Genomic DNA, 18292 nt, shown 5'->3' with positions numbered 1-18292 from the left:
ATAGGATTGAATGTGTCTATGTTTTCAGCACTCATTTACTCTAATAATCTGCCCTCAATATTGGATCTTCATGATGGCCTTGGGAATCCTTAGTATTGCTTTATTATGATCACTTTGTATTCTACTGAATGTTTGCATACATGTAATGTTTTTTTCATCCACTAAAATTGATTTTCAGAGACAAAAACGGACCTATACTAAAAAAGATGTCTCGAAAACTTCCGAAGGAGTCAAAAAAAGTGAACATCTCTAGTTCTTTGGAATCTGAAGACATTAGTTTGGAAACAACGATACCTACAGATGATATTTCCTCGTCAGAAGAAAGAGATGGTAAAGTCAAAATCACAAGACAGCTAATTGAACGGAAAGAATTACTTCATAATATTCAGTTACTGAAAATAGAGCTGTCCCAGAAAAATATGATGATTGACAACTTGAAAATGGATTATCTTACAAAGGTAAGATCCACTAGAAATTTTGTTATCTGTGTGCTTTCTTTGGAGACCTAGTTATGCTTTGGGCTGTGGACCAAAAGGTCAGCAGTTCGAAATTACCTGCTACTCCTCAGGAGAAAGACAGGGCTTTGGACTCCTGAAAACAGAAACCCTTGGGGGCAGTTCTACTCTGTCCTATGGGGTTGCTATGAGTCTGCATTAACTTGATGGCAGTGAGTTTGGGTCTAGTATGTTTTCTTGCGCTGCTAACTCCAAGGTCAGTGGTGCAAATCAACCAGCTGCTTCTTGGGAGAAAGATGAGCTGTCTACTCCCACAAAGACTTATAGCCTTAGAAACAATGTTCCCATATTGTTCCTATGGGTCAGAATCAACTGGATGGCATGGATGTTATCTGGAATGGATGTGAAGGCTGTGGGTTTAGGTTTCTTTGGTTTGGCATTGACTTCATTAAGGAGCCCTACTGGCACAGTGGTTAAAACACTTGGCTACCAGCAGTGCCAACCCACCAGCCACTCTGTGGGACAAAGATGTGTCCGTCTGCTCCAGTAAAGATTGAGAGCCTCTGAGACCCTATGAAACCATTGAATCCACAGGAGGGTAGTTAGTTTCATTTAGGTGTACATATTAAAATTTAGTTTTATAATTGGATAAATATTTCTGCATACCAAATAAAGAGTCCTGAAAAAAGAAAGGGCAAAAGTCATTGTGCTTTTAACTGGCAACCGGATGGTCCCTGATTGAGGGTGACCGATATTCAACAGAACTAACACTGCCCCGTTCTTTTTTTTTTTTAAATCATTTTATTGGGGGCTCATACAGTTCTTATCACAATCCATATATCCATCCATTGTGTTAGGCACATTTGTACATTTGTTGCCATCATCATTCTCAAAACATTTGCTTTGTACTTGAGCCCTTACTATCAGCTCCTCATTTTCCCCCTCCCTCCCCGCTCGCCCTTCCCTCATGAACTCGTGATAATTTATAAATTATTATTATTTTGTCATATCTTACACTGTCCGATGTCTCCCTTCACCCACTTTTCTGTTGTCCATGCCCCAGGCAGGAGGTTATATGTAGATCCTGGTAACTGGTTCCCCCTTTCTCCCCACCTTTCTTCCACCCACCAAGTATCGCCACTCTCACTACTGGTCCTGAAGGGGTCATCTGTCCTGGATTCCCTGTGTTTCCAGTTCCTATGTGTACCAATGTATATCCTCTGGTCTAATAATATTTGTAAGGTAGAATTGGGATCATGATAGTTGAGGGGAGGAAGCATTTAAGAACAAGAGGAAAGTTGTATGTTTCATCGTTGTTATCCTGCACCCTGACTGGCTTGTCTCCTCCCTGGGACACTTCAGTAAAGGGGTGTACAGTTGTCTACAGATGGGGTTTGGGTTTCCTCTCTGCACTCACCCTCATTTACAATGATAAGATTTTTTGTTCTTGCATTCCTGATACCTGATCCCTTCGACACCTCATGATCACACAGGCTGGTGTGCTTCTTCCATGTGGGCTTTGTTGCTTCTCAGCTAGATGGCCGCTTGTTTATATCATCAAACCTTTAAGACCCTAGATGCCATATTTTTGATAGCCGGACACCATCAGCTTTCTTCACCACATTTGCTTGTGCACCCGCTTTGTCTTCAGTGGTCATACTGGGAAGGTGGGCACCCTCTGAAACTTGGTCCCTTCTACACCTCTTGGTTACACAGGCTGGTGTGCTTCTTCCATGTGGGCTTTGATAGTTCTGACCTAGATGGCTGCTTGTTTACCGGTAAACTTTTAAGACCCCAGACACTTTCTCTTTTGATAGTCAGGCACCATCAGCTTTCTTCACCACATTTGCTTATGTACACATTTGTTTTCAGTGATCTGGTTGGGAAGCTGTGCATCATGGAATGCCAACTTAATAGAACAAAGTGTTCTTGCATTGAGAAAATATTTAAGTGGAGGTCCAATGTCCATCTGCTGCCTTAATACTAAACCTATAAATACATGCACATAGATCTATTTCCCAACCATCCTATATAAATATGTTAACATATGTACATGCCTGTATTTAGACCTCTATAAATACCATATGTCTCCTAGTTCTTTCCTCTATTTCCTTTTACTTTCCTCTTGTCCCACTATCATGCTCAGCCTTTATTTGGGTTTCAGTAATTCCTCTCGGTCATATTGCCCTTGCTGAATCCATACCAGGTCTCTCACACCTTCCTTGCCACTAATTTTGGATCACTTGTTGCTGTCTTGTCTCTGGATTGGTCAACACCACCTCCTTACCCCAGCCTCCCCCTCTCCCATGTCCCCCGGAACCATCGGCCCGTTGTTGTTTTCCCTCCTGACTGCTCATCCAGCCTATCTTATCTAGATAGATCTGCACAGATAATATGTACCAAAAAACAAGGCATATCAAGAGAAAGTAACAAAAGAAAACACAACGATTACAACAAAGAAAGAAAACCAATGACTCAGAAAACAATAAATTAATTTTAAGAAAAGGAAAAAAAATTAATTTAAAAAGGAACAAAAACTCTGTAAATAGATCAGTGTCTGACTTTTGACCTCTAGGCGTCTCCTCCAGTCCAGTCCGATGGGGTGCCATGCTCTGGCCCCAGAGTCTCTCCTTTGCATTCTCTCTGGAGCTCCCTGCTCTGCTGCAAGCCTTTAGTGTTTTGCCTCGGTGTCTCGGGGTCATTCCAGGCCAATCCCAACACTGTTGTCCCCCGTAGGGCCATGGGCCAGTGAGGGACATTATGTGGCATAGTGGGATCAGCCTTCTGGTTCACTGTGTGCATTGGCTATTCAGAGTGGGGATATTTTCCTCCAGGCCTGGTGGGCCAGGATGTGCTCCCCTCTCTCTTCCTCCCCATTCATTTTCTCCCATGTGCTCTGATCAGACATGTCCCTCTCCCCTAGCTGCAGCTTCAGTGCTGTCCTCTAAAGGAAATTCTTCTGGTGGGAGGGGCAGTTGTCCATGTAGCTGGTCTGAGGGCCGAGTCCTCAGGCCCCTCCACTGGCTCTCCTCTCCATGCCTGCACACAGCCTTCTCGTCCCAGAACATTTAAGTCTGATCCATCTTTCCCTGTGGAGACACAAACAAAAAACCCTCTCCTTGGGTGAATAAGTGCCCTATTCCCCTGCCACACGTCCCTCCCCCCATCCTTTTTAGTTGGCTACCATATGCGCCCCTGGATTTGGTCTGGCCCCTGCCATACTACCTGGATCTCACCCCTGGAGTGTTTGTATACAGTAGCTTTTTTCCCTGTGCCCCTTTTGCATATATAATCTTACCTCAGCGGGCTCATGTTGCACTTGCCCTTTTGTGCTTGACTTACTTCACTTAGCATAATTTCCTCAGTTCTTCGCATGCGGTGATATGCTTCATGCGTTCACCACTGCTTTTTAGCAGTGCATAGTGCCTTAGTTACCCAGTACTGCTACAACAAAGAATTACCTGTGGAGGGCGTGAACAAGCAGATGCATCTTTAGGGAGGCTTAAAGTCCAAATTTGGGGTGCTGGCTTTGAGGGAAGACTTTCTTCCTTGGTCAGCTCTGGACCAAGTCTGAGCTCCTTTTCCAGAGATTGGTTTCTCCTGATACCATGTCCAAAATAGGTGAGACAAAGTTTTGTCATCCTTGCTTCTATGAGGCATTCTGGCTGTATTTCTTCAAAGATAAGATTTGTTATCTCTTTTGGCAATCTATGGTATTTCAGTATTCTTCACCAGCACCTTAATTCAAATCCATTGATTGTCTTTCGGTCTCCATAGTGAAAGTCCAACTTTCCCATGCATATGAGGCAATTAAAAATGCCATGGCTGACAGCAGGTGCACCTTAGTCCTCAAAACTGACATCCATATTAAAGAAGCCTTTTACAACAGATGAACCCAATGCAATGTATCCTAAAAAAAGGGATATCCCTGCTGACCTCAAATGGATCTTGGTTGATGAAAGAAACAGAAAAGTTACTCCTAAGGTTGTCCCCACATAGTAATGCCAAACCTAAGGTGCTTTTTGCAAACACATGGTCCCTGACTGTGATAGTTATCTAATTTGGTGTCAGTTTGAGGATTAAGAGGGAAGGGGTAGACTCTAGCCTGTCAATCATGAGACCTCTGTGTGGGCATTGTCTTCCCCTGTGGATTCTGGGAATTGCAGTATTTCCTCCTTGGAGGTGGGAGACATTCTCTCTCTGCGCTCACACCTTGAGAGACATTAGCAGCTGACAAGACACATGGAACTACTTTAGTGCCCTGAGCTGGAGAAACCACATGGAGACCCCTGCCAGCGCTGAGATGCTTACACCACCACTGGATCCACAAGACTTCCCACCCACTGGCCTGTGATCTTTCAGCATTCAGCTAATTGCATGTGTTCTGTGAGTCTGTAGAGGACTTTATAGATTAGTATAGGACAGATGGACTAATATTGGACTTATGGACTTGATCTGGGCTGGGATGTTTTCTCAATATTCAATTGTTCTTATATATAAACCTCTTTCCTATACATATGAGAGCGTCCATGAATTCGTTTCTCTAGTCCACCCAGAGTAACACATATAGTACCTTGGGAGTGGGGTACTAGAGAAACAAATCATAAAGATGGAGAGTGGATCCTTGTCTGACCTCTGCCTCGTGGTAGTTTTTCTTCTTTGTCTCACCAGAAGTCAGATATGTCCATGGGGTTCAATGGGTTGTTTTCTGGAAAGAATATGGGAAGTTACAGTTTTGATTGTTTGTTTGGTGGTAGTCTCTGGTTATTCCAGTGTGAGAATGGCAAAAACTAATGTTGTTATATATATTTTGAGCTTGGGTAGAAATTGCCCCTTAAATTTCTCAGAGCTGCATAGAGAAAATGGCTGACAGAAAGCTTGGCTCTGGTTTGATGCACTCAAGAGGCCTAATCCCATACTTTGTATCAATGGAATAGTTGAGATAAGGATTTAGATACGCTAAATAAGGATTGAGCTTTACTCTTATAAGAATTGGATTTAGTATCTGATTCTACTTTGTTTATTCTGATTTCTTTTGCTTATTATTAATATAATGATTGAGAGAAATGTTTCTTTGGAAATATGCAAATAGAGAGTTTGTAAGCCCACTTGTCTTCAGCCATTAAAACTGGATCCTTAAACGGGATTAGGACACACCTGCAAAGAAGGCTCGGAAAAGACAAGCCCCACCCATTGCTTTGGAGTGTCGGTATCAAAATTATGATAATGAACAACACAGTTAGACTAGAACTTAAGCTATGTGAAATACTTTGAACCCAAATGTGTGGATGCCACCCGTCTATACCATGCACCAATTGTTTCGTCACCTCGGAGCTAGGGGATGCTGTAAGTCTATCTTTGAATGTATATAAAATGTCCTTTTTTAGCTTATTCACATTTAATTAGATGTTTCCCTTAAATCTTCACCAATGGTTTATAATTAATGCCCAGTCATCTAAGGCTACATTGTGTGGATAAGGGGGTATATATTACATAAAATCTGCAACATTGCTTAGTTTTGCTCTGTCTTGTGTTTGTGCATATTATTATCTCTGCAGGTCTATCTAGATAAGATAGGCTGGATAAACAATCTGGAGGCGAAAACAGTGGGACCGAAGGTTTCAGGGGATATGGGAGAGGGGAAGGTAGGGAAAAGGAAGTGGTGTTAGCAAACCCAGGGACAAGGGAACAACAAGTGATCCAAAATCAGTGGTGAGGAAGGTGTAAGCGGCCTGGTAGGACTTGATCAAGGGCAATGTAACGGAGAGGAATTACTGAAACCCAAATGAAGGCTGGGTATGATAATGGGACAGAGGAAAGAAAAAGGAAATAGAGAAGAGAACTAGGAGGCAAAGGGCATTTATAGAGGTCTAAATCCAGGCATGTACACATGTAAATATATTTATATATGATGATGGGGAAATAGATCTATGTGCATATATTTATAGGTTTAGTATTAAGGTAGCAGATGGACATTGGGCCTCCACTCAAGTATTCCCTCAATGCAAGAACACTTTGTTCTATTAAACTGGCATTCCATGGTGCTCACCTTCCTGACACACTCACTGAAGATAAAGCGAGTGCATAAGCAAATGTGGTGAAGAAAGCTGATGATGCCTACCTATCAAAAGGTACCGTGTCCGGGGTCTTAAAGACTTGAAGATAAACAAGCAGCCATCTAGCTCAGAAGCAGCAAAGCCCACATGGAAGAAGCACACCAGCCTGTGTGATCACGAGGGGTCAAAGGGACCAGGTATCAGGCATCAAAGAACAAAAAATCATATCATAGTGAATGGGGGGGAGTGCAGAGTGGGGCCCCAAAGCCCATCTGAAGGCAACTAGAGATCCCCTTACAGAAGGGTTGAGAGGAGGAGATGAGCCAGTCAGGGTGCAGTGTAGCAACGATGAAACATATAACTTTCCTCTCGTTCTTAAATGCTTCCTCCCCTCAACTATCATGATCCCAATTGTACCTTACAAATCTGACTAGACCAGAGGATGTACACTGGTACAGATAGGAACTTGAAACACAGGGAACCCAGGATAGATGATCCCTTCAAGAACAGTGGTGAGAGTGGTGATACCGGGACGGTAGAGGGAAGGTGGGTTATAGAGGGGGAATCGATTACAGGGTTCTACATATAACCCCCTCCCTGGGAGACAGACAACAGAAAAGTGGGTGAAGGGAGATGTCAGACAATGTAATACATGACAAAATAATAATAATTTATAAATTATCAAGGGTTCATAGGTGGGGGAGGGCAGGGAGGCAGAAAATGAAGAGCTGATATCAAGGGCTCAAGTAGAAAGCAAATGTTTTGAGAATGTTGAGGGCAATAATTATACAAATGTGCTTGACACAATGAATGGATGGATGGATTGTGATAAGATTAAAAAACTAACATTTTAATGCAATTTAACATTAAACGATGTTGAAAGTCCATAATCTGATCTTCTAGTAAATGAACAGTCTGTTGTAGTAGTTCAATCATTTTTACATAAAAACTATTCAGTTATGATAGAGTTTTAGAGAAGCTCTCTGGTAATGTCAGCAATGATGGACATGATTATGCGTATAAGGATGGCAGCAATTCCCATTCTCATGAACATGCAAGGTCTTCCTGGTGCTTTGGGTAACTTCAGCAACAGGAAACGAGAAGCGAGGTTCTGTATTGTCTTCCTGTTCTCCATGTCTTACCAGTACCCTTTCCTTCCTTCTTGGGCCTAGGTCTAACTTGTCGCCAAGAGGGATTTCATTTACTCATTCCTTCCCCTGAAAAGACACAAAGCAAATAGTCCCTCTCAAGAGCTGTTAACAAACCCGGGTTCCAGACACCATTGTCATCCTTCCACCAGTTCTTTGGGTCAGCTTTCTCTAGGTGTAGAAATGTGTTTATCCGATCTAATTTTAGAAACTTCTGGTAGGGAGAAAAAATTTTGAGTTACTAAAGCTAAATGAAGCTTGTCATATTCAGAATGGCCTTTTGACTCCCCCTTCTGTTTTAGTAATTGAGATTGCAGTGTGTCGTGTTCCTATTCCACAAGGGTCTGGCCTTGGGGGTTGTAAGTGATGAGTATTCCAATGTGGACAAAAACTGCAAAACTGTTTGCTGATGTACATGGAGCCATTGTCCATTTTTAGATGCATTGGAGTGCCCATCACAGTGAAACAGGATCATAAATGGCTGATGATACGCTTTGTGGATTCACCAGTCATGGCTGACACGCATAAAAATCCTGAGAAAGTATAGTAACTTGTACAGCTACTAGGCATCCAAATGAGGGGATGACAGTGACATCCACTTGCCAAAGTGCATTAGACTGGTCTCCACGTGGAATAACTCCCAAGTTTCTGGCTACATGATGCTTGCTGAAAGTAAGTGTATTTTTGATGATTTGTCTGGCTTAGGCCCACGTTAGATGATACCTTTGTCATAGGCCAGCAGCATTGTTGTGTAGACCTTGATGTTCAGCTCTTGGGAGTGTCAGAGTAGCGAATGCCTTTTGAGTCAACTCATCTGCTTAGGCATTTCCCATAGAAATTGGCCCTGGCAACTGGATGTGTGCCCTCGTGTGCCCGATGAAGAACAGATGGAGATGAGACCTTATTTGACTTTGTAGAATGATGAGTGACTTACCAATATCAGAGTTTGGGTCTGTTTCAATGGAAGAATTCACTTGTACTCTATGCACTGACTCACTGATTATATTGATAGGCTGCCTTACATCTTTGAAGAGTAGTACAAGAGCGAATATTTCTGTTTTCTGAGCAGAGGTGTAACAAGGTTGAAAGGTCTAGAAGAAGGACCCCAGTAGGCCACTATTGTCTAACTTGGGGTCCGTGTATCTTTTTGTTTGTTACTCTTATGCTCTGTTTATTCAGTAAGTGGATAAGCATAATACCATACATTTCAGGTTTGCTTATATGTTGCACCATTGTCCTCTTTAAAATGCTTATTCTCAATAGCAAGAGAAAAGAAATAATAAAAATCAGGGCGGAGTTAAACCAGTGGGAAGACAAAAGAACAATGCAAAGGATTAACGCAACTAGAAGCTGGTTTTATGAACGAATTAATAAAATTGACACTCCCCTGGCAAAGCTTACCAAAGATAGAAAGGAACAATCATCAATAGCCAGGATGAGGGATGAATCGGGGGCAATAACAACAGACCCCAATGAGATAAAAAGGATAATCACAAAGTACTATGAAGGTTTGTATTCTAATGAATTCAGAAACCTGGAAGACATGGATAAATATTTAGAAAAACAATCTATCCCTAGATTATCTGAGACAGAGATCAAGAACCTCAACAAACCCATAGCGAAGGAAGAAATAGAGAGTGTCATCAAAAACCTACCAAGGAAAAAGGCCCCAGGGCCAGATGGCTACACAGCAGAATTTTACCAAACATTCAGGGAAGAGCTGACACCGATCCTCCACAAAGTATTCCATAACATAGAAAAGAACGGCAAGCTCCCAAACTCATTTTACGAAGCCAGCATTACTTTGATACCCAAACAGGGAAAAGACCCCACAGGTGTAGAGAATTATAGACCAATATCTCTAATGAACATAGATGCAAAAATCCTTAACAAAATATTGGCCAATAGAATACAAAGGAACATCAAACATCATTCACCACGACCAAGTAGGATTCATCCCAGCGATGCAGGGATGGTTTAACATCCGAAAATCCATCAATATCATACACCACATCGAGAAGAAAAAGGATAAAAACCATATGATAATATCCATAGATGCGGAAAAAGCATTTGACAACATCCAGCATCCATTCCTAATCAAAACACTCATGAAGATAGGATTGGAAGGTAAGTTCCTCAAGCTCATACAAGCTATCTATGAAAGACCAACAGCCAACATCATAGTCAATGGAGAAAAGACAAGAACAATACCACTGAAAAAGGGTACAAAACAAGGATGCCCCCTGTCCCCTCTTCTATTCAATATCGTTTTGGAGGTTCTGGCTAACAACATAAGACAGCGGAAGGACATCAAAGGGATCCAGTTGGGAGAGGAGGAGGTGAAACTATCGTTATTTGCAGATGACATGATCCTATACATTGAAGACCCCCAAAACTCCACAGTTGGAATACTTACAGCAATAGAGGAATACGGAAGAGTAGCAGGATACAAGATCAATAAACAGAAGTCAGTAGGGTTTCTATACACATCGGACAGGGCCATGGAAGAGGCGATTAAGAGGGAAGTACCCTTCACAGTAGCCAAGAACAAACTGAAATACCTAGGAATATACTTAACAAAAAATACTAAAGACCTATATAAGCATAATTATAAAACCCTATTACCCCACAAATGGATGAAGCTCCCCTGCTCATGGTTAGGTAGGCTGAACATAGTAAAGATGACAGTTCTTCCTAAAGCACTCTACAAGTTCAATGCTATACCAATCCAATTACCATCAACCTTCTTCAAAGAATTGGAAAAACTGACCATCAACTTCATATGGAGAGGGAAGAAACCCAGAATTAGCAGAGAACTCCTCAAGAAGAAGGACACAATTGGAGGACTCGCCCTACCTGATTTTAATGCCTACTACACAGCTACAATGGTCAAAACAGCATGGTACTGGCACAATGATAGACACTCAGACCAGTGGAAAAGAATAGAAAGCCCAGGAGTAAAATCATCAGCATATAGACAACTGATCTTCGACAAGGGTCCCAAAAACGTCAAGTGGGAAGCAGATGCCTTCTTTAATAAGTGGTGCTGGAAACAATGGATATCCACATGTAGAAAGTTGAAACAAGACGTCTACCTCACCCCATGCACAAGAATACACTCAAGGTGGATCACAGATCTAGAAGTCAAACCCCAAACCATCAGGACCATTAAGGAGGGAATCGGGACTAATCTCAGAGCACTGGCCCAGGGAGCACATAGGCTCACTGCAACAGGGAAGGGGACACACACAGGTGATCTGGAAATCGACAAATGGGATCTAATAAGAATAAAACACCTGTGCACCTCGAAAGACTTTGCCAAGAGGGTGACAAGGCAACCCACAGACTGGGAGAAGATTTTTAGTAATGACACGTCAGACAAAGGGCTCATTACTAAAATCTACAACACCATCATGACCTGCAAAAAGAGGAAAACAGTTAACCCCCTAAGGAAGTGGGCAAAAGAAATGAGAAGAACTTTCACTAGAGAGGAGATCAATATGGCCAATAAATATATGAGAAAGTGCTCGAAGTCCCTTGCCATAAGAGAAATGCAAATCAAAACAACCATGAGATACCACCTAACACCCCTCAGGCTAGCTCAGATCAGTAAATCAGAGAGCAACAAGTGTTGGAGGGGCTGTGGTGAAATAGGAACCCTCCTCCACTGCTGGTGGTCGTGCAGATTTGTACAGACACTGTGGAAAGCAATCTGGCGATACCTAAAGAAAATGGAAATTGATCTACCTTACGACCCAGCCATCACTCTACTGGGCATATACCCGGTTGAAGCAGCAAATAAAACACGACCAGTCATATGCGCTCCAATGTTTATTGCGGCACAATTCACAATAGCAAAGACTTGGAAACAGCCTAAGTTTCCATCGATAGACGAGTGGATTAGCAAACTTTGGCACATACACACAATGGAGTATTATGCAGCACTAAAAAGCACCGATGAGCACATGAAACACGTTATTTCATGGGAAGAGCTGGAAGGAATTATGTTAAGCGAGGTAAGCCAGACCCAAAGGGACAGGTACAACATGAGTCCCCTGAGGTAAGTACAATCAGCATGACAGAAATGGGGCATTAATCCACCCAAGGGGAGGGTATGGTTTATATCTCCACAGGGAAAGTGGGACCAGACTTCAACCCAGTGTCGCAAGGTGTGAATGCAATATCCCGGCGTGGAGGACGGAACCGGTGGAGAGGTCTGGGAGGCTGGCCCCAGCACCATAAATTAAGTGGATTCCTGCCCCTCCCCCGAAAAGAACTTGTTCCAAAGGACGACATTGACCCTGCAGCTATGGGAGATGGACATATTTGATCAGAGCACACGGGAGCAGATGAAGGGGCAGGAGGAGAGAGTGGAGCACAGCCTGGCCCACCAGGCCGTGAGGATGATGTTCCTGAGTAGAGCAGCCAGTCCACAGAGAGAACAACATGGCTGGCCCTACTATGAGACATGATGCCCCTCAGTGACTAAGGGCGATACAGGGGACAGCACCGGAGACACAGTGTGGGAATTGCACCTGACCTGATCCCACCACACCGAGGCAAATCACTGGGGGAGTGCAGCGGAACAGCAAGGGGATGGAGTGGCAAGGTCCCTAGGGAATGCTGAAAGTGGACTTTGGGGCCAGGGCGTGGTGCCCCAACAGACTGGACTGGAAAACGCTCCTAAGGGCCAGCAAAGATCCCTGAACTAACTACAAGCTTTTCTCTTGTGAACTGTTTTGTTCTGTTCTTTTTCAGTGGTTTGTTTTGGTTGTTTTGTTGTCTGGTTGTATACTGTTGCTTTGTGTTCCTCTGTCTAGTTTTCGTGCATGTTAGTGACTCCACAGGTCTGTCTGAATAGGACAGGCTGGATGAACTATCTGGATGAAAAACAACGGGACCGACAGTTCCGGGGGGACTTGGGGTGGGGGATAGGGGGGGTAAGGAAGTGGTGTTAACAAACCCAGGGACAAGGGAAAAACATGGGACCCCAAAGGGTGGAGAAGGGGGAGTGGCAGGCCTGATGGGAAATGATCGAGGGTAAGGTTGCTTAGAGAAGAGGTATACTCTAGCCCAGGTGGCGATGAAGCATGGTAGTAGGGCAGGAGGAAGGTCAAGGGAGATGGAGGAAAGAGCTAGGAGTCAAAGGGCATTCATGGAGGTCTAGACAAAGACATGTACATGCAAATATATATAGGAGGTTGGGGAAATAGATCTTTGTGTCGATATTTATAGGTCAAGTATTAAGGTGGCGGAAGGACCTTGGGCCTCTACTCAAACACTCCCTCTATGCATGAATACCTTCTTTTATTAAATTGGAACTCTATGATGCTCACTCTCCCGACACAACGGCTGGAGCCAAAGTGGGTGAACAAGTAAATGTGGTGAAGAAAGCTGATGGTGCCCGGCTATCAAAAGAGATAGTGACTGGGGTCTTAAAGGCTTGAAGATAAACAAGCGGCCATCTAGCTCAGAAGCAACAAAGTCCACATGGAAGAACACACCAGCCTGAGTGAGCGAGTGGTCCCAAAGGGATCAGTTACCAGGCATCAAAGAACAAAAAATCATATCATTGACTGCACACCTCCATGATAGGATCGCTGAAGACAAATGGGTGCACAAGCAAATGTGGTGAAGAAAGCTGATGGTGCCCGGCTATCAAAAGAGATAGTGTCTGGGGTCTTAAAGGCTTGAAGGTGAACAAGCGGCCATCTCGCTCAGAAACAAATAAGCCCACATGGAAGAAGCACACCGGCCAGTGCGATCACGAGGTGCCCAAGGGACCAGATATAAGGCATCATGCAAAAAAAAAAAAAAGATATAAGTGTGTGTATGTATGTGTATATATGTGTATATGTATATATGTATGTGTATATATATATTATATTAAATGAAGGGGGAAGTGCAGAGTGGAGACCCAAGGCCCAAGTGTCGGCCAATGGAGATCCCCTCATAGAGGGGCCTAGGAGAGGAGATGGGTTAATTAGGGTGTGAGGTAGTATCGATGAAGAACACAGCTTTCCCCCAGATCCTGGATGCTTCCTCCCCCCAACTACCATGATCCGAATTATACCTTGCAGGGCTGGATAGGACAGAGGCTGTACACTGGTGCATATGAGGGTTGGAGGTACAGGGAATCCAGGGTGGATGATACCTTCAGGACCAAGGGTGTGAGGGACGATGCTGGGAGAGTGGAGGGTGAGTGGGTTGGAAAGGGGGAACTGATTACAAGGAGCCACATGTGACCTCTTCCCTGGGAGAGGGACAGCAGAGAAGGGGGGAAGGGAGACCCCGAATAGGGCAAGATATGACAAAATAACGAGGTATAAATTACTAAGGGCATATGAGGGAGGGGGTAAAGGGGAGGGGGGGGGAAATAAGAGGACCTGATGCAAGGGGCTTAAGTGGAGAGCAAATGCCTTGAGAATGATTGGGGCAGGGAATGTATGGATGTGCTTTATACAATTGATGTATGTATATGTATGGATTGTGGTAAGAGTTGTTGGAGTCCCTAATAAAATGTAAAAGAAGAAAAGAGAAAAAAATGATTAGGGCAAAGACTGTACAGATGTGCTTTATACAGTTGATGTATGTATATGTATGAACTGTGAAAAGAATTGTATCAGCCCCAATAAATTGTTAAAAAAAAATGCTTATTCTATTACTACTGCTGCTACTGCTGCTACTAACTACTAACTACTGAAACTACTACTGCTGCTGCTGCTGCTGCGACTTACCTGCTGATCCCCTAACCAGATCCTTACTTCAATTAATTTCCCCAATTCACTCCACGTCTGATGGGGTTACACAACCATTGCACAGTGATAATTTCTCCTCTGGGAGACCTTCCCTTGGTCCCTGTTCAGTCACCAAAGTGTGGGGTATCAGCCTCCACAATTGAACAGGTCCAAGTGGTGGTTGTATAATTGGGGGATAAAATTAAAGATATATCAGAAAGAGAAAGCATGTGAGTGCTCACCTCTGGGACCATCATGACTTCAGGAGCTAGATCCGTGCCGGGAGAGAGAATATATTTCCAACCAAGGCTAATATACATTCTAGGGGCATGCCAGTCCCTTGATTACAGATAACCACATGCGTAATAGGAAGGGGTTGTACAATAGGCACAAGTGTGATCGGATGGCATACACGTAACAAGCTAGGCAGGCTCTAGAGTCCAGGTGGCAGGGTAACCTTGGTGCTCCCAGAGTTGGCGTGACCTGAGGTGTCTTTGGGTTCTTCTTCAGGGGAACAGTCCATTATACTTATCAGAAGGGAGTGGGTCCTTCTGTGCCTGTCTTGGGTGGGACAGACAGTAAGGCCTGATTACCTTAGGTCGCTGATAACCTTCAGGCAGCTGTGTAGTGAGCGTGTAGTATACAGTCGGGGACCATGTGCTTGTAAACAGCACCTTAGATTCGGCATTATTCTGGGGGGGTGTCATTGTGGGGAATAGCTTCGCAGTTCTGTCTCCCATACTTTCTTGCTTCTTTCCTATCCTTTCTGATCTCTGTTCATGGGTGAATGATGCCCTTTTCATCTCAAATGGTTGATCATCTAAGGCAGCAGTTCTCAACCTGTGGGATGCGACTCCTTTGAGGGTCGAATGACCCATTCACAGGGGTCGCCTAATTCATAACAGTAGCAAAATGACAGTGATGAAGTAGCATTGAAAATAATTCTGTGGTTGGGGGGGTCACCACAACATGAGGAACTGTATGAAAGGGTGGTGGCATCAGGACGGTTGAGAACCACTGATGTAAGGTGTTTGTATCTCAGTAGGGTTATTGTTCATCTGATATAGACCTGTCTGTTGTTTGGGTGAAAACTGAGTCACACAGTTGAGTTCTGTTCCAGATCTGAAAGTTAACTTAAAGGCATCGTCTTGGGATCTCACCAATTAGGAACTTGAGCAGTAAGCCTTGTCACTGATGGAGTTCTGTTCCACATTTTTTCACTTATTCTATTCAGGACCTTCTGTGTGATTCCATTCAGAGAGAGCAGTTTGTAATGGTAGCCTGGCACCAGTACTGGTCTCAAGGATGTGGAAACTGATGCTTGTGTGGCCCGTTAGTTAATTGCACTAATTGTTTCTAAGCGTCTCATCCCTTTCTTCCAGACTGGGAAAGACCAGTAGTCGTAGCTGAGATGGCCAAACTCATCTACTCTTAGCCATCTAGAATTTTAATTAGGCTTTTTTCTCCCTTATTCCATTGACAAAAGCTAGTCACATGGTTTCGCCTATCTGACAAAGGACTTGGGAATACAGTTTGACTATATGTTCAGGAAGACATAATGGGTTTAGTGAACTTCTCACTCATCTCTTCCACTGTGCTCATGTTTTTGTGTTAACAATTGTTTGTTTTACTTTTCTTCAGCATCTTCCACATGCGTTTCAGACCAGCTTATTTTTTAGCATTTTCTACATATAAGGTCTCCCAAAATCCCTGGTGGGATTTTTATTAAAATTTTACATGAGAAACAACACAAAGTGGAGAGGAAGAATTAGACCTCTTGTATTCACAGATGCCTGGTGTGTATGTATAAAACCATCAAGGGATTTACAAAAAATGGTGCTTAGAACTAATAAGTGACTAAAGCGAGATTCCAGGAGACAAGGTCAACATATAAAAATCAGTTGCATTGCCATTTACTGGCGTCAGACAATTGGAAATTTAAGTTAGCATCAAAAATATGTTTAACAAACTCTGTAATAGATGTATATTGAGAAATACAAAACATTGCTGGGGGAAATTGATAAAGACCCAGCTAAGTGGAGATATTTTGCTTGTTCATGACTATAGTGTTAAGGTATCATTTCTCCTTAAATTGATCCATATAGTCAAGGTAATCCCAATCAAAAACTCTGCAGGTTCTTTTGTAGATATTGACAGACTTACTGGATTTTTTATATGGTTACTCAAAATAACCTTGAGCAGCCAGAATAATCTTGAAAAGGAATAAAGTTGGAAGACTTGTACTACATGATTGCAAGACAGTCTATGAGGCTACAGTAATCAAGAAAGTTTAGTATTGGTAGAGTGATATACATATGAATGAATGGAACAGACTATACAAGTCCCAAATGGCCTCCTAATTATATTATTAATAGATTTTCAACAATGTGCCAAGATCATTAAAATCGAGAAAGGAGAAATTTTCAGCAGCTATGTTGGAACTATTAGATATCCATATGCCAAAAGATAAACCTCTTGAAACCCTAGTGGCTATAGGTCAGGTATTGGGCTGAAAGCCACAAGGTTGCCTATTCAAAACCACCACCCACCCAACATGAGAGAGAGGAAGCTGTCTTCTTCTGTAGGAGTCACAGTCACAGAAATCATGTAGGGTCATTAGAGTTGCAATGATTCGATGACAATGAGCTTAGTTTTTCCCCTTTGGTAACCTTGCCTTGTGCCTTGTATAAAATATCCCCAAATAGACCATAGACCTGAACACTGGAGCGAAAAAGTATAAAACTTAACAAAGTTTCTATATAGAAAAAGAAGTTTATGGGCATGGTTTTATTCTATAGGAATGCTCTACTGTGTAATGTAGGGTAGCTATGTGTGTTAGTCTGGGTAGACTAGAGAAACCAGCCCACTCCACATCAAGTCCATAAATCCGATATTAGCCCATATGTCTGTTACCAGTCTATAAATTGTTCTTCAGGCTCACTCAGCACATTCAGTGACATCAAATGCAGGAAGAAATATCACAGGCCAGTGGGTGGAAAGTCTGTGGCTCCAGTGGCAGTGGAAGCATCTTGGCGCTGGCAGGGGTCTCCACATGGCTCTCCAGCCCTCTGAGTTCTGGCTGCATCAATGTTAGTCTTCTGTAATGTCTCGCAGGAAGTGAGCTTGTGTCCTGCCTCCAGAGACCTATTTATCTCCTTAGTGCCTCCAAATAAGGTCATCAAACTGTGAACTGATTGACAGGCTAAACTCCACCCCTTCACTCTTAAGTCTCACATTGACAGATTATGTAACTACCACACTATGATTAAAAAATTGACTCAATGGCACCCAACAGCAACAATTTTTGTTTTTAATATGGCATCTTCTAGGGCATGAAAAAGAGACCAGGTGGCATAGTGGCTATGCGTTGGTCTGTTCACAGCAAGGTCAGGAGTTTGAAACAACTACCTGCTCCCTAGGCTTTCTATTCCTGTGGCATTGTTAGTCTCGGAAACCCAAGGGCTAGTTCGACCCTGCCCTCTGAGTTGCCCAGGGTTTCTATGAGTTGGAGTAGTTGACGATGCAGGGAGTTTGTTTTGCTTGAGAGCATGAGAAACCAAGACCATGTGGTATGTCTGCTTGTTTCTAGTTGTCCTACTCAGCAGCACTGATTTGCTTTTATCACCTAGTTTTGCCTTTTTTTGAATTCCATTTTGAAGTTTTCAGACAATATAAAAATAAGGTATTTAATGTCTGACTTATTTAAGTTTGGATATTCATCTTCTCTGATGGGTGAATCACTGGTTTGTACCTTTTTACCATTGAGTGGAATTCTCTATGTATTTCACAATTCATTTTATCTATTTACCTGATTTTGGTTACTGTAAATAAAGCCTATTGTAGATAAAGGTATGAACATTAACCTATGAATCTTTGGGTGGACATATATGTTTTTA

At 42.9% G+C, this 18292-nt stretch overlaps 1 protein-coding gene across 1 annotated transcript in view; it reads left to right on the top strand.

Moving 5' to 3' along the window:
• The window catches only part of PIBF1 (progesterone immunomodulatory binding factor 1), a 271604-nt gene that overhangs the window by 1100 nt on the left and 252212 nt on the right, over positions 1-18292 (top strand). Inside the window, exon 2 of the mRNA XM_075562981.1 lies at positions 179-458. Coding sequence (XP_075419096.1) covers positions 207-458 — 252 coding nt within the window. The 5' untranslated portion in view covers positions 179-206. The remainder of the gene's footprint in view (positions 1-178; positions 459-18292) is intronic.

This window comes from Tenrec ecaudatus, chromosome 11 (genome assembly GCF_050624435.1).
Source record: "Tenrec ecaudatus isolate mTenEca1 chromosome 11, mTenEca1.hap1, whole genome shotgun sequence".
In the NCBI taxonomy this organism is placed as follows: Eukaryota; Metazoa; Chordata; class Mammalia; order Afrosoricida; family Tenrecidae; genus Tenrec; species Tenrec ecaudatus.
This window is presented reverse-complemented; position numbering and strand designations above follow the sequence as displayed.